The sequence below is a fragment of the Grampus griseus genome (assembly GCF_964374135.1).
Source record: "Grampus griseus genome assembly, chromosome: 15".
Lineage (NCBI taxonomy): Eukaryota > Metazoa > Chordata > Mammalia > Artiodactyla > Delphinidae > Grampus > Grampus griseus.
In genome coordinates this window covers 80419178-80447113 of record NC_139009.1, presented here as the reverse complement: position 1 = coordinate 80447113, position 27936 = coordinate 80419178, and the positions used below count along the sequence as shown (strand labels likewise).

General features: G+C 43.0%; 1 protein-coding gene across 1 annotated transcript in view; it reads right to left on the bottom strand.

Moving 5' to 3' along the window:
• Positions 1-27936, bottom strand: part of VWA3B (von Willebrand factor A domain containing 3B) — a 252388-nt gene that overhangs the window by 116144 nt on the left and 108308 nt on the right. The window contains exon 10 of the mRNA XM_082671774.1: positions 12480-12605. Within this exon, the coding sequence (XP_082527900.1) occupies positions 12480-12605 (126 nt within the window). The remainder of the gene's footprint in view (positions 1-12479; positions 12606-27936) is intronic.

Here is a 27936-nt window from a genome sequence, read left to right as displayed (position 1 = left end):
GGAAAGTGGCACGTGGGAAGTGGCACAGGAAAAGTAGCACATCATGTGGGAAGTGGCACCGTGAGACAGTTACAAAGAAGCTGGAAGTGGTGTCCAACAGCAAGCAAGCAAGCGAGAGAGAAGGAAAGAGAGAGGAAGGAAGCAAGGGAGGGAGGGAGGGAGGGAGGGAGGGAGGGGAGGGAGGGGAGGGAGGGAAGGAGGGAGGGAAGGAAGGAAGGAGGGAAGGAAGGAAGGAAGCAAGGAAGGGAGGGAGGGAGGGAGGGGAGGGAGGAAGGAGGGAAGGAAGGAAGAAAGGGAGGGAGAGAGGGAGGGGAGGGAGGGAAGGAGGGAAGGAAGGAAAGAGGGAGGGAAAGAAGGAAGGCGGGAAGGAAGGAAGGAAGGAGGGAAGGAAGGAAGGAGGGAAACAGAAGAGAAGAGAAGGAAAGGGGGGGGGGAAGAATTGAGGACAGCTGGGAAGGGAGAGAGAGGAAGGAGAAAGGGGGCAACTGCCAGGGAAAGAAATCCAGACACTCCTGCTGGTGAGATGGGTGAGATTTCAACAGGCTCAGCAGGCAGCAGCTGGTAGGACTGAGGGTTCTCTGAAGGTGGGATGATAAGGCCCACCTGGGTCGGGAGCCCAAGAGACAGGTGTTGACAGCGTGGCTCAGGAGAGTAGACTGTCTCCGGGCAGTTACACACTTTGTGCACTGCACTTGCTGACTGACTGATATCTTCTGTTCATAGACACTTGTTAAAGCACCGAGGGCTGAGCACGTTTGCCTGGCACTGGGAGGGGAGCCAAGCCAGGGGGAGGAGGAGATGGAAGGGCAGAGAAAGGTACCCACTGATATTCTGCACAACTGATTCACCTGGCAGACTGGGGTAAAGGTTCTCTGGAGTGCCCCAGGGGGTGCACACACGAGGGCAGGGGTACAAGGAGATGCAGTGACGTGCCTGAAGTCACATCTCTAATATCTGCCTGAGTCCAAACTGGCAGCTATAGAGTCTGCCCCGAGCGGACTGTTGAATAATCTTGGGAATGATGTGCAACCATTACGTTCATGGGAGATTGGGAAAGAATCTTGATGAATTCTAGGCCCTTTCTCCCCTGAAAATGATTTTTACTTCCTACTTGTAATGCTTGTAAAAATCAAAGTAGAATCTGTTGAAAAGAAGGGTTCCATGGTTTATGCAACTTCAATAAACCAGCAAAAAAACGATCCCAACCCTGAGTTCTCTAACTCCTATAATCTTCAGGGGGTGTAAGCAGGAGGGGAAGGAAGTTAAATGAACAAAGAGGCAAAAAAGAAGCAGATGTAAAAATAAAGAACATAAAGCACGGATAATGGATAGGATGTGGGAGAGGAGCTAATGCCTCTCAAAGATATCGTTCTGTTTTCTAATTTTTTTTCTTCTGCCCCGTGATTCTGAAAGAAGGAAGCTTACAAAAAATTACAAGTAGGCTGTGGATGAGGCAGCTGCAGGAAGAATGTTTACTTTCTGATGATACCTGCAACTAGACACTGAGAGATAAGGAGCAATAGCTCATGACAAACCTGCAAAAGGCTAAGAAGAACCCACCAGTAGAACACGGACTCCAAGAGAAGAATTTCGAAAGCCACACATTTCATGTGACTATGTCTAAAATGACATTGAAAATAAATTGAAAATAGTTGAGGATCAGTGACATAGGCCACAAATTATACCAGAGGCAACTATTTCTTTAAAAGATAGCATGACATGGCAAGAGAAACACAGACCAATTCAAGATGTTTAGTATAAAGTGGAAAAATCAAGATTAAGAAATGAGCAAAGGATTAATAGAGTTTGGGAATTTAAGGTTAAGAACCTGAAATTCTTGCGGCAGTGAGAATGGCAACTCTTAGAGTGGGAATACTAGAATTAAACCAAGACAGAGATCTGAATCTGCTTCCCTTGGGAAATTAAAATATTTGCCACTTTTTTGATCTTGCATCAACAGAGAACATGTTTTGTATTATTTTAATCCTTTTAAATTTATTGAGACTTATTTTATTGTCCAACATATGGTCTCTTCTGGAGAATAATCTGGGTGCATTTGAGAAGAATGTGTATTATAATGCCGTTGCGTGGAACAGATATCTATAGATATCTATTAAGTCTAGTTGATTTATTGTGTTGTTAAAGTTTTCTATTGATCTTCTGCCTGGTTATTCCATTCATTTTTTTTTTTTGCCACCTTGCGGCATGTGGGATCCTAGTTCCCTGACCAGGGATCTAACCCGTGCCCCCTGCAATGGCAGCATGGAGCCTTAACCACTGGACCACCGGGGAAGTCCCTCCATCATTATTGAAAGTAGGATATTGAAGTCTTCAACTATTATTGTTGAACTATTTCTCCTTTCAATTTGCCAGTTTTTGCTTAAAGATCTGCTGTTAGGTGCATATATGTTTACAATTATAATACCTTCTTGGTAACTTGACCCTTTTATTATTATCAGATATCTCTTTGTAAAAATTTTTTGTTTTATAATCTATTTTGTCCAAAATTAGCATAGCTACTCCAGCTCTTTGATTGTTACTATTTGTATGTCTTTTTCCATCCTTGACTTTCATCCTATTTGCATCTTTCAATCTAAAGTGTGTATTTTGTAGACAGCATACGGTTGGAACATTTTTTTTTAATCCATGTGTTTATCTCTGCTGTTTAACTGAAGTGTATAATTCATTTTTATGTAATATAGTAAATGATATGGTAGGATTCACATCTGCCATTTTGCTATTTATTTTCTATATGTCTTAAAACTTTTTTGTTCCTCTATTCTTCTATTACTGCCTTTTGTGTCCAAAAAGATATTTTCTAGTATACCATTTTAATTCCCTTGGCATTTCTTTTACTAAATTTTTTTGAGTTATATTTTTAGTGGCTGCCCTCAGGACTACACTTAATATCTTAACTTACCACAATCTAGTTCAGATAAATGCCAAATTAATCTCAATAGGTACACAAAAGCTTTGCACCTATATAGCTCCATTCTCTCCCCACTCCTTGTGCTGTTATTCTCATATAAATTATATCTTTATGCATTATGTGCCCATCAACACATATTTCTAATTATTGCCATGTGCAGTTGTCTTTTAAATCAAATAGGAGAATAAGTTCAAACAAAAGCTACATTTATACTGTCTTTTATATTTACCCATGTAGTTATCTATTTTTTTTTTATTTTTTTGCGGTACGCGGGCCTCTCACTGTTGTGGCCTCTCCTGTTGCGGAGCACAGGCTCCGGACGTGCAGGCTCAGCGGCCATGGCTCACGGGCCCAGCCGCTCCGCGGCATGTGGGATCCTCTCGGACCGGGGCACGAACCCGTGTCCCCTGCATCGGCAGGCGGACTCTCAACCACTGCACCACCAGGGAAGCCCCCCATGTAGTTATCTTTATAATGTGGATTCAAGTTACTCTCTAATACCCTTTCATTTCATCCTTAAAGACTTTCTTTATTATCTTTTATAGGGCAAGTTTTCTAGCAATGAAATCTCTCAGTTTTTATCTTGAATGTGTTAATCTTTCCTCCTTTTGATGGATAATTTTCCCAGATATAGTATTCTTCATTGACAGACTTTTTCTTTCACCACTTTGAATATTTCATCCCACTGCCTCTGGCCTCTATGGTGTCTGATGAGAAATCAGCTGTTAATTGTACTGGGGATCACTTGCATGTGATGAGTCACTTGTCTCTTGATGCTTTCAGGAGTCACTTTTAGGGCCTGGTGCTTTCTGTTGTGGACAGTTGTTTGTTATTGATTCCATTTCTTTAACAGATATAGGCCTATTAAGATTGTTTGTTTCTTCTTGTGGGAGATTTGACAGATTGTGCCTTTCAAGGAATTGGTCCATTGCATCCAGGTTATCAGTTTTGTAGGCACAGAGTTGTTCATAATATTCCTTTACTATCCTCTTAATATGGGATCCCTAGTGATGTTTCCTCTTTCATCGCTGGTATTTGTAATTTGTGTGTTTTCTCTTTCGTTCTTAGCTAGCCTGACTAGAAGTTTATTGATTTTATGGATCTTTTCAAAGAACCAGAGCCAGCTTTTGATTCTGTTGATTTTCTTTACAGATTTTGTTTTCAATGTCATTAATATCTGCTCCAGTTTTTATCATTTTTTTCTTCTGTGTACTTTGCATTTAATTTGCTCCTCTTTTTCTAGTTTCCTAAGGTGGAAGCTTATTGACTTTGGATCTGTCTTCTCTTTTAATTTAATTGCATTCAATGCTATAAATTTCCCTCTAAGCACTGCTTTTGCTGCATCCCACAAATCTTGATAAGTTGAATTTTTATTTTCATTTAACACAGTCACTTTCTAACATGATTCTAGCTTTGACATTTCATCATATCTTGTATTACATTCCAATAACCTTCCTGAATTAAATGCACCACATCTACAGAATCCTAATGAAATAATTCTTCTTCCACATTTTGGGGGGATTTTTTCAGTGAGAGCCTTAACACTGATTTGTGGAAGCATTACATGCTACTCTTATGCAGATGTTTTTGTTTGTGTTTTTTGTCTAGAAAATACAGAGCTCACTACACATGAGAAAACGTATGCTTGAGTTAAACAAAATACTGGCCCTTTCTAGCACTCTCACTTGCTGCTTATTAATCAGCTTCGTCAGTATTCATCTAGGAGCTTAGCTTTGACACTTATATCTTCTTTAACCCAAGTCCTGCCAGGTTCAATGTTTGAATTCTCCCTCAGATCTGCCCACTTAGCATCATCTTCACATACTATCACCCTAGTCCAATATTCTTTCATTTCTTGTCTATATTAACATCCTAACTCTCTTCCCTCATCCTCACTTGGTCCCTCCCCTCCAATCTTTTCCCACACAATAGTCAAAGTGGTTTTTTTCTAAATACAAATCTGATCTTATCATTCCCTTGCTTAAAAGCTTCCACTGGGTTCCCACTGGTCTGAAATTAAGAACTGACTTCTCGGGCTTCCCTGGTGGCACAGTGGTTGAGAGTCCGCCTGCCGATGCAGGGGACACGGGTTCGTGCCCTGGTCCGGGAAGATCCCACATGCTGCGGAGCGGCTGGGCCCGTGAGCCATGGTCGTTGAGCCTGCGCATCTGGAGCCTGTGCTCCGCAACGGGAGAGGCCACGACAGTGAGAGGCCCGCGTACCGCAAAAAAAAAAAAAAAAAAAAAAAAAAACTGACTTCTCATGCCATGGACTCCAGACCCAGCATGGTCTGGTCCTGAGGTACTTTTCCAGACTCATCACAGGCCAATTGCTAACTTGAATTCTGAGCTCTGGCCACACTCATCTTTTCCAGCTCTACTAAAGTGCCATGCTCCTTCCTGCCTCAGGACCTTTGCATGCGCTATTCTGTTGCCTAGCGTAAATTCTTCCCTTACTCCCACCCTTCATCTCATTAACTCACCCCCTCAACCCTCAGATATCAGCTCCAATGTTATTTCCTCAGCGAGGCTTTCCTTTACCCCAAAAACCTCAGGAGCTCACACCTTTCCTTAGTTATACTTCCCCAGGTGGGAATTATACTTCCATGTGCTTCTGATTTTCTACCCTTCCTGAACAAGAAATGGTACAAGATCCTGCTTTATTAGGGGCCATTCCATGTCTGTTTTTCGTCATTATACTCACTGTCTAGCACAGAGCTACGTGTAGTGAGCATTCAATAAACAAAAGAATAAATAAATGGATCAAACTTTTTTTATGCTATCATTACATTCTATGTGTCAGCACAGTTTTGAGTGTTTTACATATATTTTCTCATTTAATTCTCACAACAGCACATTGGGTAGGTATTATCATTATCCCAATTTTGCAAATAAGGAAACTGAGGCACAGATAATAAATGTCTTGTCCAGGGTCACACAGGAGTGGGCAGAGCCAAGATTAATGCCTTTGTAACTCCAAACCTGTGTACTTCACCATCACCAATGACTACAGGGAAATCCAGCCAGTTATTTAATACAATGCCAATAAAAATGAGCATTGTCTCTTTCTCCACTTGTTAAAAAAAAATGCTCAAAACTCCCGTAGAGCTCCTTGACGGAACTTCCTACAGAGCCTGAGTGGACCTTTTGCCTTTTCCTTGTCTCTTGGCATTGAGTTTGATATTCTGAACCAACCAAGTATGCGGAGTCCAATTTCGGCATCACTACACAACATGATTAGACTAATTATCTCTAGTGAGTCATAAAATGTCTGTGAAGGTTACTGCAAATGCAGAGTTCCTGAAATGCTTTGAGCTGAAGCATCATCCAAAGAAGAGTAAAGTCTCCCTAACTTTGGACAAATTCTTGAACGTTTTGTGAGAAAGGCCATATTATCGTTTGAGAGCCATACCTGGCACACACACAGACACAAACACATAGAATGCTCGTATATGCCAACACCAATGTCTCTGAACAGCTCAGCACTTCAGGAGAGATGCACAGCCTCCTGTGTTACTTTATTAAGAGCTGTGTTAAGGTATAATTGATCACTGATAACAATAAACCATATACATTTAAAATGTACAAACTGGTAAGTTTTGCCATATGCATGGTTAGGTTTCTGTCAATCATTTTGCTATTTGTTGTCTATTGGCCCCATCTGTCCTTAATTCTCTCTCTTTTTTTCCTGACAGCTTTTGGATTGAGTATTTTCAAATCCAATTTATCTTGTTTGTTGGCTTGCTTTGTTATTTAGTGGTTATTTTAGTTTACAGTACACATGTTCAATGTATCATGGTCTAATTTCAATTGATATTATATCACCCCACACATAGTATAAGAACCTTACAATAGCATATTTCCATTTCTCCCCTCCTGGATTTTTTTTTTTTTTTTTTTTTTTGCAATGCAGTGGTTTGCTGTTTTTACAATTGTGGTAAAATACACATAACACAAAATGTATCATTGTAACCAGTTTTAGGTGGCATTAAGTACATTCACACTGTTGAATCACCATCACCACCATCCAACTCCAGAACTTTTACAGTATCCCAAACAGAAACTCTGTACCCATTAAGTGACTCCCTCCATTCCCCAATCCCACCAGCCCCAGGTAACCACTTTTTGGGTCTGGCTTTTCACTTAGCATAGTGTTTTCAAGGTTTATCTGTGTTGTAGCATGTGTCAGAGTTTCCTTCTTAAAGCTGAATAATATTCCATTGTCTGTATATACCACCCTTTGTTTAGTCATCTGTTGGTGGACTTTTGGGTTGTTCATCCTTGGAACTTATGAATAATGCTGCTATTCCCCTCCTGCTTTTATGCTACTATTGTCATACACTTAACTTTTATATACATGGTATAAACCCCACAGTACACTGTTATTATTTTAGCTTAAACAGTCAACTGTCTTTTAACGGTATCTGAATAGAAAAATACCACCTATTTACCCATGCAGTTATTCCCAGTGTCCTTAATTCCTTTGTGTAGAACCATGTCGCCATTCATTTCTCTCCATATCAAAGTATTACATGCTGCTTCTGCCTGAAGGATTCCCTCTAACTTTTCCTGCAGTGCAGATGAGCTGATAATAAATTCTTTCAGCTGTTGTACATTTGAAAATGTCTTTATTTTGCCTTTGTTTTTGAAAGATATTTTCACAAAATATAGAATTCTAGATTGCGAGTTTAAGGTACTGAATGAAAAAAAAATAAGATGTTACTCCACTGTCTTTTCACGTGCAACAAGAAATCTGCTGTCATGCTTATCTCTGTTCCTTTTACAGAAAATGTCTTTTTTGCTCTGCTTGCTTTTAACATTTTCTCTTCCTTAGCGGTTTCAAGCAAATTGATTGTGATGTCCTTTGGTACAGTTCCCCTCATCTTCTTGTACTTGGCATTCATCGAATTTCTTGGATCTCTAAGTTATAATTTTCATCAAATTTGGAAATTTTTCAATCTTTATTTTTCCAAATATATTTCTGTTCTCCCTCCTCCCCTCTCTTCAGGAATTCCATCTACATTTGTTTACTTGAAGTTGTCCTACAGTTCACTGACGCTCTTTTGTTATTTGTTCTTATTTTTTATTTATTATTGGTTTTTTTTTCTCCGTATGTCTTATTTTGGATAGTTTCTATTGCTATGCCTTCAAGATCACTAATCTTTTTCCCTGCAATGTCTAATCTGCCATTGATCCCATTCAGCATGTTTCCAAGTAAGATATTTTCTTCCCTAAAAATTTTCATCTCTAAAAGTTCAACATGTATTTTTTAAAAATACTTCCCTGTCTCCACTTAACTTTTTGAACATATGGAATACAGTTGTAACTGTTTAAATGTCTTTTTCTGCCAATTCTAACATCTGTGTCAGTTTTCTTCTTTTCATGCCTAGTAAACTTTGATTGGATACCAATTGCTGTGAATTTTACCTTGTTAGGTACTGGATGATTTTATATTCTTATAAATCTTCTTGAGCTTTGTTCTGAGATGCAGTTAAGTTACCCATAAAGAACTCCCTACTTTCATGTCTTGCTTTGATGATTTCTTAGAAGGGCCCAGAGCTCAGTTTAAGGCTAGTCAGTCCCCATTACTGAGGCAAGACCTTCCCAAGTAGTCTACCCAGTGCTCTGTGACTTATAAATTTTTCCAATCAGGCTAGTAAGAACAGGCACTGTTCCTGGCCCAGTGTGAGCTCTAAACCCTTTCTTTCTAATTCTTTCCAAAGGATCTTCCCCAGCCTCAGGTAGTTTCCTCATAGAATGATCAATATTGAGCAGAAATCACAAGAGGGGCTCTTTGCAGATTTCCAGAGTTCTCTCTCTGTGCACCTCTCTCCTCTCTGGTACTTTGTCCTGTGAAATCTTGATATCTTGATCTCCCTGGACTCCTAACTCTGTCTCTCAAACCTGGAAGTTTGCTCTGGTCTACCTGGGATCCTTCTCCCTACACCATGGCCTGGAAACTCTCTCAGAGCACTAAGCATTAAGCTGGGACAATCAGAGTTTACCTTGGATTTTCCTGTATCTCAGAGACCACTGGCCTTGGTTGCTTGGTGTCAAGCGCCTTTAAAAACCAAAGTTTCATATATTTTTGTCAGTTTTTTTTTCCCCTCAGGGAATTATCATGCACTGCTCTTGGTAATTAAAAGAGGTCAAAATTACCAACGGCCAGATTGTGTGGCCTCCCCATCTTCTTATTCCAGGTATCAGGCTGATGAGTCATCCCTGCCAGGAACTGCCCTCCTGGTCCTGGTCCTATAGGTGCCAGTTGGTCCCTGAACCAGTGCACCCAGTCCAGGGGGCAGATGGGGGCCGCTATGTCCAGGAAGGAAGACTTTGTCTAATTCACATGGAGGTTCCACGTGTAATGACAGCTCACCTGATCTCCTCCATCCTACCCTTCCTCTCTCCAGATGGCTACCATATCTCCTCTGGCCTGCAGGCCCTGGGCAGCCAAACATGGAAAATGGCTGCTGCCCTCACACAAAGCAGACGCAGGGTCTTGGGCTGACACAGCCTGTGCTTCAATAACATTGGGCTGTGGGCAGCAACAGGGGCAAGTCAGACGCTACATGTGGCCTTTGGGGCCAAAGCAAGGTTACAAAAGCTTCTTTTGGTATCCAACAGTGGAAAGGTCCTGACCGAATTTTCCTTTTTAAATAGAAATGATAGGGACTTCCCTGGTGGCGCAGTGGTTAAGAATCCACCTGCCAGTGCAGGGGACATGGGTTCGAGCCCTGGTCTGGGAAGATCCCACATGCCGCGGAGCAACTAAGCCCATGCGCCACAGCTACTGAGCCTGAGCGCTAGAGCCCACGAAATACAAGTACTGAGCCCACGTGCCACAACTACTGAAGCCCGCACGCCTAGAGCCCATGCTCTTCAATGAGAGAAGCCACCACAATGAAAAGCCCATGCACTGCAACGAAGAGTAGCCTCCACTCGCTGCAACTAGAGGAAGCCAGTGTGCAGCAACAAAGACCCAATGCAGCCAAAAATAAAAATAAATAAAATAAAATAAATTAAAAAAAAATAGAAACGGTACATTTAAAGCATCTTTTGGGACTTCCCTGGTGGTCCAGTGGTAAAGAATCTGCCTTCCAATGCAGGCGACGCGGGTTCAATCCCTGGTCGGGGTACTAGGTTCACCCATGCTGCGGGGCAGCTAAGCCCGCGTGCCACAACTACTGAGCTCGTGTGCCTCAGCGAGAGAGACTGTGCGCCACAACTAAGACCCAATACAGCCCCCCCCCCCAAAAAAGCATGTTTTGAAAGTTTATGCTTGGAGTTATTTTGGTTTTTAGTTCTGTGTGTGTATTAGATTGAAACAAAGGGATGACAATCTATCTTTCTAAAGATTACAGAGGCCAATAGCTCTTCTGTTTCCTTTAGAAACAACATCTAAAAACCTTCTGTTAACCCTCAAGATTACCCCAAGCTTCAATATTCCCTCTGTTAGTCTGCTCAATATGCCATAACAAAATACTAAAGACCGGGTCGCTTAAACAACAGAAGTTTATTTTCTCACAGTTCTGAAGGCTGGAAGTCCAAGATCAAGGTGCCTACAGGTTTGGTTTCTGGTGAAGCATCTCTTCCTGGCTTGTAGATGGCAACCTTCCGGCTGTGTCCTCATGTGATGTGAAGAGAGAGAGGTCTCCAGTGTCTCTTTCTCTTCTTATTAGGACACCAGTTCTATTAGATTAGGGCCCCACCCTTACGATCTCATGTAACTTTACCTCCATAAAGGCCCTTTCTCCAAATATAGACACACTGGGGTTAGGGCTTCAACATCTGAATTTGGCGGGACAGATTTCAGTCCATAGCACTCCCCCAAATACCTTAGCAGCGAGTATTTGTCTGGCATGAATGTTTGCCTTATCCCAGGTCCCCTGCTTCATTTTCATTCTCTCAGGATGACAGAGGACTCTCTGAGTCCTTGACTCTAAGCTCACGCTGAGGGGGGACGGGTGTCACCACAAGCGAGCAGCCCCTCCAGACAAGCCTGATTGGGCCCCTCCTTGGAAACCCCAGACAGCCGGTCCTCGGGAAGCAACTGCAGCTGCTGCTGCCCCAGACCCAAGTCAAGACACCCACTCACAGGAAAAAGCCACTGTTGCCAGGAATTTATTAAGTCGCACAGGGCAAGCTCACCCATGCCTTCTACCTCCTCCTCCCTCTACTCGTGTCCCCTTCCCCGCTTCTCCTCTTCAACTGCATCCCTGACCCCAGCCAGCCTGGCCTTCTTGCTCTCCTCCCCTGTTGATGCCTCTGTAACACAGGCAGGGTACCAGGAGGCAATACAGCATGGCAGGGGCTTCCAAACTTTGCCGCACATTAGGATTGCCTGGGGAACTCTCAAAACTCCCAATGTCCAGATTGCATCCTTTATGGATTAAATCAGAATGTCTGGGTTGGGAGCCAGACATCAGTATTTTTACTGAAGAACTAGGTTTTGAATCCTGGCCTCATTACTTCTAGCATGGCCTTGGGCAAGTTACTTAACCTTAAATGGAGATAAAAGTAGCAGCTATCTTATAAGATTGTGGTAACGATGAAATGAGCTAATACTTGTGAAGTGCCTAGAACAGTGCCTGACATGTAAGGTATGTGCTTTGTTAACTACTGTTATTACCAGCCGTGCCCTAAATGAAACCAGTCCCCTACAGAGGAAAATCCTTTACTAACTCAAGAACTCAGGACGAAGAATCAGTATTCTCACTGCCCTAACTGTGAAAGAGAAAAGATGGAGCTAACATTTACCAAGTACCTGTTTGGTGCAAAGCATGCATTATTTTACTTAATTTTTACAATAATCTCTTAAGACTGATGTTATCATTATTTAACAGGAGAATAAACTAAGGCTCAAAGAGATAGACTCAGGTTAATCTAGTGATGGAGCTGGGATTTACAACCAGATTTCTCACTCCAAACCCAGGTTCCTCTGAATCCTCTTTTCAACTGGATCTTGACCTATGGACTTCCGTGTTTGTCTTTGCATAGCCTAATTTTAGCAAAAATCCTGAGAAGACAGTTTACCCGGATCCCCCACCCCCCATACCTGAGCAAATTCCTCATTCCCCCTGTCCCCCAGGTGATGTCTGATCACCCCGGCCCGCCTTCAGCAAGAATCCTGTCAGATAGGTTTAGCCAGAAATCCCCTTTTAACCCTGATGTTTCTTCTTGGTAATTTTCCACCCACCAACCCTCCACCCTGCTCCTTGCCCGTAAATCCCCACTGGTCCATGTTTATTCATAACTGAGCCCACTTCCATACTGAGGTCTCTTTTCCCCTCTTGCAATAGTTCCTGAATAGAACTCTGATTTTGCTTTGACAAACTGCAGACACACACATGTGCACACACTGACACACACACACACACACACACACACACACACACACACACACACAAGGAGCACAGCAGAGCTCTGGAGAGTCCCCTCAGGAGCTGGGCTAAGGAGCTCTCCTTGGTAAGTAAGGAACATGGAAACAGCCCCCATCCCCAACCAGTAGCAGTTATGACTCTTTTACACTCGTGCCCGTAAACAGCACCCACCGTGATCTGTTGTGGCCACGTCAGTATTGGGAGGCTCAGCCACCAGACTCTGGATCTGGGCCAACGTGCTGCTGGCTTCCTGCATCTCCCTCCAGATGAGAAACACGTCCTCTCTGACCCCAGCTCCTGGAAGGGAAACACGTGTGAGCAGGCAGCTGTGGAAGGCCCCAGAATGCTCTGGTGGTCCTAGCAAGCCTGGCACAGCCCGGCCAAGTTTCTAGAATATTTCTGAACACCCTCTTCCATTTGCTCCACTAACGTCTTTCTGAGATTCAGAAGTGAGATCCCTAAGAAAACGCTGTCATCTCAAGAAACCGTAAATGCAGAGCTTAGGAGGTAATAAATCCTTATAAAGTAAATATTTGTGGCAGTCAGGATATTTTAAGATGAATTTATTGATAATACTCAAATAAGATAAAGAATAAAAATATTCAAAGGCACCCAATAAAAGCCAGGGTGATCACTGTGAGCAAGGGAAACAACGGTATATGGAAGTAACAACCCCTCACCTCTCTTGATTAAGCTGAGATTCCCTGCTTCTTTGAAACCACCTTCACAACTCTATTTTTCCCTAATGTAATAACAATTCTTTGGCCTCCTTTTCTGGACCTCTCCTGTCTCAGTTAAGGGTTTGGTTTGGCTGTATGACATTTTTTTTTTTAATGATATGGCTTAATTAATATAGACATTTGTATCATTTTAGCCATCAGTCAATAGACGTTCATCCCATGGGTAAGAGGTCCAAGGCTGGGACAGAGGCTCTGCCTCCACCAGGATCCTGGCTCTAATAGATTAGTAACCTCCAGAGGTTAAGGAGGGTGTAGGAGCAGGAGGGGGATGGGTATGACTATAAAATGCAACACGTGGGAACCTGGGGTGGTATCCTGAGAGCATCAATATCGATATCCTTGTTGTGATACCGTCCTATAGTTTTGCAAGATGCTACCATGGGGGAAACCCAGTAAAGAGCATGTGGGCATTTCTGTTATTTCTTACAACTGTATGGGAACCTACAGTTCTCTCCACCAGAGCCCGCTGTGCGTACGAGGCCAGCAGTGACTCTAACAGGCAACCGTGCTTAGAAGATGCCACTCACCCATTTTCAGTGGCAGCCACGGGCCCAGCCGCCAGCCTGGCACCACTCACGGCATCGTGGGGGTTACAGGGGAGTCCCTGCTCTGGGGTGCTTCTAAAAGGGTTGCTCAGACAAGAATTCAGCAGACGTATTCTCTAGTTTTAAAGACTCCATTCCAGTAAAATTTATTTAAAAACAAACATGCACAAGAAATCTACTTCACAGACTGTGTACAGTCGGCTCAGAGAACACTGATGCTGTTATTACTTAAGTAAGCTGAGTCCCGATTCTCTAATGATAAACACCTTTTTGGGGTATCTGCTACGTGCCTGGCATTGTGCTTAGGCCTTTCGAAACATTTTCTCATCTCTCTTCACAATTCTCCAGGCAAATTCTATTCCTGTCCCCATTTCCCAGCTGTGTAAACTGAGGTGGAGCTAGTTAGTTGTCCAAGGTCATACCCTCAAGAGTGGCAGAGCAGGGTGTCAAACCCAAGTTGGTGTAACTGCACCAACTCAGCCACCCTGACTAGGTGTCCTGGAAAAGGGACGGCTGGTTTATAGAGGTCCCTACCCAAGCTGCTGATGGCATCCCACTGAACAGTCCACAGATGCCTGAGATCCCACAACCACAGAGAAAGAGAACAGCCATCACGTGTAGGGGCCGCCCCAGGAGATTCGTCCACCCAGGGCCAAAAGACTGACCTTAAGCTACCAGGGCAGACCAGAGTTGATGTTTCTGACTTTTAAAATGTAGTCCGGAAGGGTGGGGCGGAATTAAGGGAAACCAGAGCTCTGGCCCTCCTGAAGTTGGCCAGATCAAGTGAGAGAGTATTAATAGCTATATTTATTAAGAAGCAAGTGACAAGCCCTGACAGAGATGGATGGCCACCAGGGCTCCACAGCCATCAATAGCCCGAGGAGTGAAACGTGATGAGTACCCAGCTCCACGCTGGAACTCCAAAAATATCGCAGGCTGCTACCCATCGCAAACCTGGAGCCCCCAGGATTTTCTGACCCTGTGAAAGCAAAACTGGCTTCCAGCTGCTTGCTTTAGCCTGGAGGTGTTAAGTAGCAGAATTCTCTCTTTAAAAGTTTCAAATGAGTCAAGGCTTTCCATTTCCCCCAGGCTTGTCAATAACATCTTAAGAAGGAGTAGACTACTCCTTCAGCCTCAAAGGAAAAACTTCCAAGGAAATACAGTTGCCGCTGGCTGATCCGAGGACAGGAAAGTGCGTTTAAGGGGCAGCAGTGACCCGGGATGTGCTCTCCTGAGCAAGCAGTCATCAGACTCTCACTCCACTGGTTTAGTCGTTATAATCCGGCAGCTACAGATTCCTACGCTGGTGATCAGAAAACAAAACAACTCAAAACCACCCATTTAACTTGGTCTGCTCTAAGAACAAAACATAATGAAACAAAACCAGCTAGCAGACAAGAAAAACCACGGGCAATAAAAAGCCTAACTTAGGGCTTCCCTGGTGCTGCAGTGGTTGGGAGTCCGTCTGCCGATGCAGGGGACGCTAGTTCATGCCCCGGTCTGGGAGGATCCCACGTGCCGCGGAGCGGCTGGGCCCGTGAGCCATGGCCGCTGAGCCTGTGCGTCCGGAGCCTGTGCTCCACAATGGGAGAGGCCACAACAGTGAGAGGCCCGCGTACCGCAACAACAACAAAAAAAAAGCCTAACTTAGAAGGTAGAGGTTTTATTTCAAGTTATTCGACAGGCAGTCAGGAAGGGCTGCCATCTTTATCTGGGTCATTTCTAAGGAGCTTAGCTGGGAAATCAGACGGCTGCAGCCAAGGAGGACAGCCCCACTGGAAACAGAAGAGCGTGGAGGACAGGGCACAGGAGATTGCAGTATTCAGAGAGCTTTGTGAGTTTGAAGTTCTCCAGGCCAAACCAGAAAGGAGATGAAACCACAGCGGATCCTGCCGTGCACAGAGACAGGATATGGTTCCTCAGACAGACACCCAGGTGACCTAAAAGATCCTCCAACCCCAGCGGCCCCCTCCCACCCCAACCCCTGACATCCCCCATAGGCCTTGTGGTGACCACTTGAAGGCTCACAGAATGCTGACACTAGCTGGAGGTGACGTCACATCAAGCTGCTGTTTGTTGTCAGCACGCGGTACTGACTGGCTTGTTTAACATATGAAGGAGACCCACCTGCCACCAAACACTACCTCCCGGTTAAATCTTGCTTGTCTCACTTGTAGGATAAAGTCCAGTTGTCAGAGTCCAAGTCAGTCATCTATTCACGTGGCAAATATTTGTTGAGCGCTTAGTATATGTGGTGGGTGGGCACTGCCAGTGAACCCTGAGCTGGCATTCAAATCCAGGGCTCAAGGCCCCCGCCAGGACACCCCCTCTAATAGTCTGTCACCATGAGCCCAGTAAGAGCACCATCCTCCCAGCCCTCCAGGGCCCCTGCACTCCCCTGTGCTCCCTATCAGGGGGCTCAGAGCCCTCCACTGCACTCACCCAGCCCCACCCTTCATTCAAGGCAGCAGCCTGACTCCACCATCAAACTCTGCCCCGCCACCCCAGGAAACAGCCATCTGCCTCCTGTTCCTTTTCAATTCCCATGAAATGAACCAGCCACAGCCACTGCTCTCGGTGCTTTTGTTGCCAGGACACACGCAATTAAAGAGGCTGGCGCCATATGCAATTCCTGGCTGCCTGGCCAGCCAACCTCCAATTCCAAAGAGCATAAAGAAGCATCAGCCGGAGATGGTGAATTAGTGTATCCAGACCTTGAATCCAGGCTCATTTAAGTCAATCCTTCACAAACACGAAGCTTTATTTTTAGTAAGCAGCTGCTTACAGCACAGCTCACCACTCAGCGGTGGGTCCAGGGCCATCCTGGGGCCGAGAGCTGTGATCGACAGCTTTCCTGCAGTATCAGTCTGCTGTGTTGGATTACGGTTTATGTTTGCAAGGGCAGAATGTCTCTTCTCTCTTTGTATCCTCCACGGCACTCAGCACAGGGTCCAGGGTTTCCAGTAAGGATTCCTATCCTTCCTTCTTTTCATTTTTCTTTATTACAAAGAAACAATGACGGAGCACCTAATGCATTCTCTCCTCGAGGGATTGCTCTGTCCCATAACCGACAACCCCCAATAATGCAAGAAACTCTTCTAAATGCTAACAGATTTATATCATTTGAGCATATGGCTATACCCTAGGTGTTCCAGACATTAACAGTGACATGCCCTAGAGCAGTAAGTCATTTCTTTTTAGGTCCTCGTGCCACAGCAAGGCAAGGTCCCCACCCCCTCACCCCCGTATCTGAAATATTAGCAATACCAGGGGAAGGAAGGGAAGGGCTATTAAATTAAATTAAATTAAAACCACCCTCAGCAACCTGAATCCCAGACCACCCCCTGAGTCCTGCTGTGGCCCTTTCCCCATCGCCAGGACTCCTGGGGGAAGAACTGGCCCCCCTGGGTGGAGACTCTGCTGACTGCCTGAGCCCTAAATGCCTACTCAGTCTTGAGGATCTGAAAGAGTTGAATATGACTATAAAAGGCAGTATTTTCAGGAAAACACAGCACCTCTATTTTCAGAAAGTGATATAACATTTAAAAATAATAATAAACAATGAGGTAATTAAAATCCCCAGAGACCTAAAAATACAATATGCATCTGGTAAAAGGGTGTATATTATATCCATAAAGGGATTGAAAGTGGTGAAATCAGTAGTTTTTGTTGTAATGGAAGCATTCCCAGTTCCTTGTTTTAATTACATATTAAGATATTTTGCTCAGTCTCACCCTATGGAAATTAACCATTAATGAATTTAAAGCAAATAGAGTCATTTCACCATCTTGATAAATGTCTAATATTTTCTTGGGACAATGAATATATGTGTTTCACAAACATCATGATGCCTTAAAAGCAGTTTCAAATATCAAGTATGGACAACTCTTAATAGGCGGCTATGGTACCATCTCCTGGGGCCTCTTTCTTCTAAGTATAACACTGTAAAGTGCAAATGGAATGCAGTCTAATTGTCCAATATTCACATAGAAAACCTGTATATAAACCATAACTCTTCTCCCCATGGTAGGGAGCAAGTGTTCCACAAAACTCAGTAAGAAGCATGACCCCAGACTCTGTGGGCTACTAGCAAACAGGTGATAAAGACACAGGCACAAGAATAGAGAAGCAATATCTAAAGAGAAAATGCCCAAAATGCCCACGAATAAAGTTTAGTTGGATAAATCTATTCTATTTAGAATCGCTAATGCCGTTCAGAAGACACCAACTCAAAGGTAAGTGTTTTAATGAAATGGTAAATTCGAAGGAACTTTATGAGTTTCTTTTAGAGCAAAGTTATCAAAGTTTTTGTTTTTCAGCTTTCCTAATCACATAAAAGGCCTGCACTTCTTTCGGTTCTAAGGGACTTACAGTGCCCAAAAGAATTATAAGATGCTCACAGGGCTGCTCACTGATTTCTGTCAACCAACTCTGAACCAAGAGAGAAACAGTAAGGCTAGGACTGTTGTTTTGCGGGAGTGATCCCACGCTAGTATCTGCTCTGCCTCCTGCCCTCAATGGAAACCTGTTTCGGGGATGGTAGGTCACATGGGCTACTGGGGACTGGGTCTCACTCACATAGAGGGGTCTCTTCCCAGCTCTGCCAGGTCATTCAGGAATGAGTAAGTTTTAGGAGACTCATTATTTCACTCTAAACTCACAAGAGACTAACCTAGAAACCAGGAAGCCAATCATTTAAAAATATCCTTTTCACAACAGGACATCTTCTCGGAGAGTCACCATTCATTCATTTCTTCAACAAAACTCAATCAACGACCATGATATCTGGGCACTGGAAATACAGAGTGAATAGGAAACAGTGTGAGCTTTGAAGCGGCTCCCCCTCCAGGGTGGTCTTCCCAAAGTGTGGTCCTCAGAACTTGTGTCAGAACCCCCCATCAGCTTATCAAAATGCAGATTCCTAGGCCGCACCCCAGACTCACTCTGAGGGTGGGAATCCAGGAAATTGGACTCTTACAAGCATCCCCGTGAGTCTCTTGCAACAAAAGTTTGCGAAGCTTTTATTTCTATCATTTCTATCCAGCATATGCTTGGAGAAAAAACAAAAAAGTTGGGTGATTTCTGGGAATGGTATTCTAATACCCTGATGTCCCTATTTCTGCCCTAAAGAAATGCTCCTAAAGAGTCAGAGCTCTTTTTTGTGTCTGACCTTCAAGGTGTCAGAGAGTCCTTGACATACCATCTTCCAGATCCCGTTCCAGGCCACTCTCATTGATATGGTTCACAATATTCTACTATTTCTAAGAGTGTCATTTATTTTAGATGTATTTCATAATGGCTGCTTCCTGCTGATACAAAAAGAGGGAGGAAGGGGGGGGAAAGTAAAATTGACTTTGTACCTACTATGTGCCAGTCACTATGTTGGGCACTTAAACATACTACTTCATTTGTTCTTACAGCCATCACCCAAGTAGGGCTCATCACTCCCACTTAACAGATGAGCAAACTGCAGTTCAGAGAAGTTAAGGAACTTGCCCAAGGCCACACAGCTAATAAGTGATAAAGTCAGGCTTCGGCCTCAGGTCTGTCTGTCTCCAACTCCCCCTCCCCGTACTCTTCCCATGTGGAGCACTGTCCTTGTATATCCTCAAAAATTACCACAATGCAGGATTTGTGTAAGCAAACCTCATCTGTTATGTACTGGTTGCTTTTAGTTTCCTTCAAGGGGCTTATAGGCTCATCTCTTCCTGGTATGGAAACCACCCAGTTTGTAATTGTGATCTGTAGACGATGATGGTTGGTGAGCTGCACTCTGCTGAGTTGTAGCACACACCTGCTTGCTTAGCTGTAATCTACCTGTGCTGGGATGGGCGGTCACCCACGGGCAGGCCCGATGGGTTTTACTAACTCTGAGAGCGCTCCAGGGTTGAGCTTCTACTATCGGCATACTGCATCCCTTATCAAACTGTTATTACTTTGAGGACAGAACTACGTTTATCCCTTTTTGTAACTACTCTCCTTGGTACATCCCTGACACCTTGTAGGCTGCTCCAGAACATCAGCTTCTTGAAGAGAGGGACCCCCTTTTTTCATCATTGTAACCCCAGAGCTCAGCACAATGCTCCACTTTCAAGTAATATATGTGGAGTAGATCCCTCACCTTGAAACCAGAACAAGCGTATTCAAATGTAATCAGGAATCTACACTAGCTCTTTTTCCTGGTAATTCAAGTTAATTTTTTAAAGATTTTTCAGAGATTTCTCTATGCTTCAGTGTTTTGTTAGGTGATGCAGGATGTCTGAACCCACTTGATTATTTCAGTGTGATTCTAAGAGATTGATTATCTTGGTGACTAAAGAACTGGGCTGAGTCCACCACGGCCCGGTGCCAAGAGAGGGTTCCAGTGAGCAGTGCAGGGGTCCTGGTGACAGGCTAAGAATAAACAAGGAACCCAGGATTTAAACCCACTATGGGGGAAAAAAATACAGGGGGTCCCTGCCCTTAAAGGGACTTACTCTCTGGTGGGGAAAACTAGACCTTCCTACACATTAGGTGAAGGTGTGAACTAAGGGAACAAGAGGGTTGAGTGTAGGTGGGCAAGTCTTAAATCCTAAACTGAGATCCTGCAGCTGTGATGGGAAGGAGCAACGTTTTTTTCCCACTTTTACTATTTTTTTAAATTAATTTTTACTGGAGCATAATTGCTTTACAATGTTGTGTTAGTTTCTGCTGTACAGCAAAGTGAATCAGCTATACGTATACATATATCCCCTCCTTTTTGTGAAGGAGCAACTTGGAAATCATCAAGCAGAAGCATAATTGATATCCTAAGAGTTTAGAGTTCCCTGAAGAGGAAACTTGTCTTTTATTCCTTCTGAATCTCCTCCTCGCCCCTAGGGAGACACTAAAGCACACAGAAGGCGTTTCATAAATGCTTTGCCAACAAGAGGACTGTCTCAAGAAATCCAAGACAAGCCATTATTAGAAGGAGCAGGACTTCGGAGACAAAGTCTCAGCCTTGTACACTGGAATGTGGCAGCGATTTTGGACGTGCAGCTGCTCCAGCTCCATCCATTGAATTAAACTGAGGTCTAGGGAGCAGAAAGGAGACCTCTGAGAGAACTGCTCTCAGTAGCCCATAAACAGGCGCCAGTCAGTGCTTCTATATTAAATTAGAGCTTAGAAGCAAAGAAGCCAAGTCAAGCCTGAGTGATGGGCCAGCAAACCTGAAATATCGAGTTAAAGATCACAAGTGTCTTCCAAGAATGAGGACGTGGTTGTTTATTCTCCTTAAGCCTGTCAGCCTGAACATACCTTAAAACACATAAATTTTGGTTTTGTAATACTGAGTTTCGTTCATGCATTTTTCTCCACCAACACACAAAAAATTGCAGTTTCCAAAGGTAGAATCATCCAATTTTTACAGCTACACCATTTTCGGACTTCAGAATAATACTGTTGAGCAGAAAAGATTTTCTAACACCATTTTGCCAGAAGTACTGGACACAAACAAAAACACTCTCAGAAAAACACTGTCTTTTCCTATTACCTGAAATTCACTCCTGTTTTCCCCATTTAAAGAAAATTGAAGTATAGTTGATTTACAATGTCAGGCGTACAGCAAAGTGACTCAGTTATACTATACATATATGTGTGTGTATATGCTTTTTCAGATACTTTTCCATTATAGGTTATTACAAGGCATTGAATATAGTTCCCTGTGCTGTACAGTAAGCCCTTGTTGTTTATCTATTTTGTATATAGTCATGTGTATCTGTTAATCCCAAATTCCTAACTGATCCCTCCCCAACCCTTCCCCCCTTGGTAACCATAAGTGTGTTTTCAATGTTTTTGAGTCTATTTCTGTTCTGCAAATAAGTTCATTTGTATCCGTTTTTCAGATTCCACATGTAAGTGATACCATATTTGTCTTTCTCTGACTTACTTCACTTAGTATGATAATCTCTAGGCCCATCCATGTTGCTGCAAATGGCATTATTTCATTCTTTTTATGTCTGAGTAATATTCCATCATATATATGTACCACATCTTCTTTACCCATTCATCTGTCAATGGACATTTAGGTTACTTCCATGTCTTGCCTATTGTAAATAGTTCTGCTATGAACATTGGAGTAGATGTATCTTTTCAAATTAGAGTTTCATCTTTTCCAAAACTCACTCCTTTTTACTTATTCATTGCAGTCTTTCTCTTATCCCATGAGCAAAGTATGGTGATCAGCAACTGAACCTATTTGCCGCTTCTGCTCAAGGAGCAGAGGCTGGCCAGCATGCTGAGCTGAGCTGGCCGAGGGGAGTCCAGGCTCAGAAGGAAGAGGCGATCACAGATCTACTAATGATGGCTGATGGTGGGAGACGGGGCTAGAAGTGAACGGTGTTCAGCTGCCTAACCCTGATCTGGAACCATGAGGGGGTCCTGAGCTGTGGGTTGTGGCTGTACATATGAAACACGCTAAAGTTAAGACTGCCCCTCAAGTGTCTGCATCTGCCTCTTCTTCTTCCTTCCCCTCCCCCCCTTCCTCCTCCTCTGGTATAAGATACCAGCTCTGGCTTGAAGTGGGAGCTCAGAGCTCCAACCACGGCCATCAGCCTGGGTGCTCATCCTACCACTGGATGTCTTGCATTCTCAACTCTGAAGAGCCTGGCGTGGAAAATGAGTCCACTGTCAGCTTCACCGATGAGTCCAGATTTCGAGCTAGCCACATCAATGCCAAAATGATTGACTTTTGTTTAGGCTGGTGCCAGGCCCTCAGTGAAAAATTTTACTCTAATGTGATTTTCTCAGTCCATACTTACTATTTCAGTTTAATTAAAATGTTGAGGACAAAACAGGAAGAGAAAAACCAAAGTAAAAGATGAGGTCTGCTCCGAACCCTAGAGATCAGAAGCCTCTTTCCTTCCTGAGAGGGAGCCCCCAGACCACTACGTAGACCCCTCATTCTGGGCCCACAAGGCTTTCCTAACTTAAGGAGCAGCTTCCCATGGAATTAGGACTGTACCCCTTAAAGATACAGTCCCTGGAAAGGACCAGCAGTTAAAGTTCCTTCCCAAGTCAGCAATAACCCAGCTCCCATGCAGAACAATCCATCCCATCCAATCATGAAAGCTTCCGAGAACTGAAAATTACCACATCCAACTGACAAATATTCCTGCACCATTCACACCTCTCACTGCACCCAATCTGACAATAGGGAAGTGGGGGAAAGTCATGCCGAGAAAGGGCCCCACAGTATAATCCTAGGTATCACTGCTAGTAGATGAACAGGTGCTCCTGATTTCCTCTAGAAAGGTCCTGGTCACCTACCCTTAATATAAACCTTGGAAATGGATCCACCTCCAATCAGGACGCAGCTAATCAGTACAGTATTCACTTCCTACTTCCAAATTCCGATTCCCATCCATCACTATGCATGCGAATAAACTGGTTAGTATCATAACTAGTCTGAAAATGCTCACTGTCCTGTTGGATTATTTTACTTTCTAGAGCCAATGTCTACAATAAAAGCCCACTTGGAATCCTAAAAGGAAACTAATATTAATTGAATATCATTTTTGTACTAAACATTACCATGGGTGTTATATGCCTTAACTCCCCCAACAATCATATGAGGTAAATGTGATTTTTCCCATTTTTACAACTAAGAGAACATAGCTCAGAAAGGTTAGGTAACTTACCTAAAGTCACACAAGTAGTTAGTGGCAAAACTAACTAGGGTCTGAATCCAGGTCTGACTCCAAAGTTGATTCACTTTCCAGCAAACGCTGTTTGCCAGAGCCAGAAAAAGAATCATGCAAGAACAAAACATTGTGAGAGCTTTTGCACTACTGTTTAGCAAATATTCATTTCCCTCCCCACCTCGGTGTGAGTGAAGTAGATGTCCTCATCTGCTTGATGTGGGACTTGGTCATGTCATTTGCTTTGGCCAACAGAATATGAGTGGGTGTGACATGTGCAGAGGCCGTAAGTAGGGCTGCACGGCTTGGCCTGGCGCTTGTGCTCATTGCTCATGCTGACGGCCACAACAGAACTATATCCTGGAGAGCACTAGTTAAAGGAGGACACGTCCCTCCTCAATTAATCAATCTGCAGTTGACCTGTAGACCTGTGAGCAAGAAATAATGGCGAAAGTATTACTAATTTGATGAAAACTATAAACCAGCAGGTCCAAGAAGCTCAATGAACCCCAAGGACAAGACACAGCTGTCAGGCTTGGAGGGGAGACTCAGTGGCAGGCTTTGCTCTTGAAAAGAAATGTTGAGAAGCTTCAGGAGGCAAAAGGAAGAAACAGAAGGGAGGAGCCAGGGAGAATGTATGTCACTCTTTCCTCCTCCAGTGGCTCAGCAGCAGCTATTAAAATATCACCTAATGAGGACTTAACTGGTGGTCCAGCAGTTAAGACTCCACACTCCCAATGCAGGGGACAGGGTTCGATCCCTGGTCATGGAACTAAATCCTGCATGCGTGCCGCAACTGGAAGATTCCCACATGCCACGACTAAAAAGATCCTGCGTGCCACAACTAAAGATCCCGCACGCCACAACTAAAACCCGGCGCAGCCAAATAAATAAATAAATATTTTTTTAAAAAAATATCACACCTCATGAAGAGTATGTGAGGAGGATGGTGGGAGGGAATAAAGAGAGGAGCTGAATTTTCATCCAGACTAGCATGGAAAAACTAGACACAGAGCCAGGCAAACAGAGGATCCCAGGGGGCAAGGAGAACAGAAGGGTATCCCCCCTCCCCTAAGAGTTCTCAGAAATCCAGGGGAAGGTCTTTGGACAGCACCTGGCCACAGAATCAGAGGTGAGAGGCAATTTACTCTTGATTCCTGAGGTGGGCAGGCACCACCATATGCACAAGAGCTCAGCGGGGCTGATGCAGTAGGTGCCATGAACCTTAGCCCTCTTCCCGTCCTCTCTCTAAATACTCCTGACAGCCAAAGAAAACTGCCCAGGAACTCTTAGGAAGTAATGTAGAAACAAATTTTAATGTAATGCACTATTTAAGGTACCACCCTAGGCAGCACATATTGCCTGTGTCAAAACACTGGAAAAGCTTTCTATCGCCCAAAAAGAGCAGTCCTGGGAAAATGAGCAGACAGGAAAAAATTCAATCTGGGGGGGAAATTCTTCCAAGTACATATAAGAATCCAAAGCAGGCACAGAATAAAGAAATGATTGTACACGATGTATCTAGTGCTGTCTTTGCAAGGAAGCAAGAAACAAGACAAAATTGTTCTCAGTCTACAACTACTTTTTGCTATCTCAGGGGAAGAGGATGATGTACGGATTTGCCCCAAAACATGAGGCCTAAAAGTTCGTTAAAATTCACACATAATTAACTTATTTGTAGATACTATTACAATTCATTTATCAAACCCATTACAAGAAATGCAGATTCCTACAAATAGCTATTTATCAACAAGTATCACACATCAAAATTAAGTGAAATAAGAACTTGTAGCTATGCATTTATCTAATCTATCCAGTCTCCACTAATCTGAGTTGGAGTAGTCCAAAGGACTTCGGAAACCTTAGAGAATAATTATAGCCTTTTAAATCTTGAATTCATAATGGGCACAAATGCAATATAATTGGTCCAAATTTTTAAAGGCTTTTTAATACATTGGCAAGGAAAGCTGCAGTAAGCAAACTGCTGATACAACTCAATAATTTTTTTTAAATATCTTTATTAGAGTATAATTGCTTTACAATGGTGCATTAGTTTCTGCTTTATAACAAAGCAAATCAGCTATACATATACATATATCCCCATATGTCCTCCCTCTTGCAACTCCCTCCCACCCTCCCTATCCCACCCCTCTAGGTGGTCACAAAGTACCGAGCTGATCTCCCTGTGCTATGCGGCTGCTTCCCACTAGCTATCTATTTTACATTTGGTAGTGTATATATGTCAATGCTACTCTCTCACTTCGTCCCAGCTTACCCTTCCCCCATACCATGTCCTCAAGTCCATTCTCCATTCTCTACATCTGCGTCATTATTCCTATCCTGCCCCTAGGTACTTCATAACCATTTTTTTCTTTTTAGATTCCATATATATGTGTTAGCATACGGTATTTGTTTTTCTCCTTCTGACTTACTTCACTCTGTATGACAGACTCTAGGTCCATCCACCTCATTACAAATAACTCAATTTTGTTTCTTTTTATGGCTGAGTAATATTCCATTGTATATACTGCCACATCTTCTTTATCCATTCATTTGTCGATGGACACTTAGGTTGCTTCCATGTCCTGGATATTGTATACAGAGCTGCAGTGAACATTGTGGTACATGACTCTTTTTGAATTATGGTTTTCTCAGGGTATATGCCCAGTAGTGGCACTGCTGGGTTGTATGGTAGTTCTATTTTTAGTTTCTTAAGGAACCTCCATACTGTTCTCCATAGTGGCTGTATCAATTTACATTCCCACCAACACTGCAAGAGGGTTCTCTTTTCTCCACACCCTCTCCAGCATTTATTGTTTCTAGATTTTTTGAGGATGGCCATTCTGACTGGTGTGAGATGATATCTCATTGTAGTTTTGATTTGCATTTCTCTAATGATTAATGATGTTGAGCATTCTTTCATGTGTTTGTTGGCAGTCTGTATATCTTCTTTGGAGAAATGTCTATTTAGGTCTTCTGCCCATTTTTGGATTGGGCTGTTTGTTTTTTTGATATTGAGCTGCATGAGCTGCTTGTAAATTTTGAAGATTAGTCCTTTGTCAGTTGCTTCATTTGCAAATATTTTCTCCCATTCTGAGGGTTGTCTTTTCGTCTTGTTTATGGTTTCCTTTGCTGTGCGAAAGCCTTTGTTTCATTAGGTCCCATTTGTTTATTTTTGTTTTTATTTCCATTTCTCTACAAGGTGGGTCAAAAGGATCTTGCTGTGATTTATGTCCTAGAGTGTTCTGCCTAGGTTTTCCTCTAAGACTTTAATAGTGTCTGGCCTTACATTAAGGTCTTTAATCCATCCGGAGTTTATCTTTGTGTATGTATTAGGGGGTGTTCTGATTTCATTCTTTTCCATGTAGCTGTCCAGTTTTCCCAGCACCACTTATTGAAGAGTCTGTCTTTTCTCTATTGTATAGTCTTGCCTCCCTTATCAAAGATAAGGTGACCATATCTGTGTGGGTTTTTCTCTGGGCTTTCTAACCTGTTCCATTGATCTATATTTCTGTTTTTGTGCCGGTACCATACTGCCTTGATTACTGTAGCTTTGTAGTATAGTCTGAAGTCAGAAAGCCTGATTCCTCCAGCTCTGTTTTTCTTTCTCAAGATTGCTTTGGCTACTTGGTGTTTCCATACAAATCGTGAAATTTTTTGTTCCAGTTCTGTGAAAAATGCCATTGGTAGTTTGATAGGGATTGCACTGAATCTGTACACTGCTTTGGGTAGTAGAGTCATTTTCACAATATTGAATCTTCCAATCCAAGAACATGGTATATCTCTCCATCTGTTTGTATCATCTTTAATTTCTTTCATCAGTGTCTTATAGTTTTCTGTATACAGGTCTTTTGTCTCCAGAGGTAGGTTTATTCCTAGGTATTTTATTCTTTTTGTTGCAATGGTAAATGGGAGGGTTTCCTTAATTTTTCCTTCAGATTTTTCATCATTGGTGTACAGGAATGCAAGGGATTTCTGTGCATTAAGTTTGTATCCTGCTACTTTATCAAATTCATTAATTAGCTCTAGTAATTTTCTGGTAGTATCTTTAGGATTCTCTATGTATAGTATCATGTCATCTGCAAACAGTGACAGCTTTACTTCTTCTTTTCCGATTTGAATTCCTTTTATTTCTTTTTCTTGTCTGATTGCTGTGGCTAAAACTTCCAAAACTATGTTGAACAATAGTGGTGAGAGTGGGCAACCTTGTCTTGCTCCTGATCTTAGTGGAAATGCTTTCAGTTCTTCACCATGAGAACGATATTGGCTGGGGGTTTGTCATATATGGCCTTTATTATGTTGAGGTAAGTTCCCTCTATGCCTACTTTCTGGAGGGTTTTTATCATAAATGGGTGTTCAATTTTGTCAAAACCTTTTTCTGCATCTATTGAGGTGATCATACGGTTTTTCTCCTTCAATTTGTTAATATGGTGTATCTCATTGATTGATTTGCATATATTGAAGAATCCTTGCATTCCTGGGATAAACCCCACTTGATCATGGTGTATGATCCTTTTAATGTGCTGTTGGATTCTGTTTGCTAGTATTTTGTTGAGGATTTTTACATCTATGTTCATCAGTGATATTGGCCTGTAGTTTTCTTTCTTTGTGATATCTTGCTCCCAAAGTCCACCGCCTCAGTTTGGGATGATTCATTGTTTATTCAGGTATTCCACAGACGCAGGGT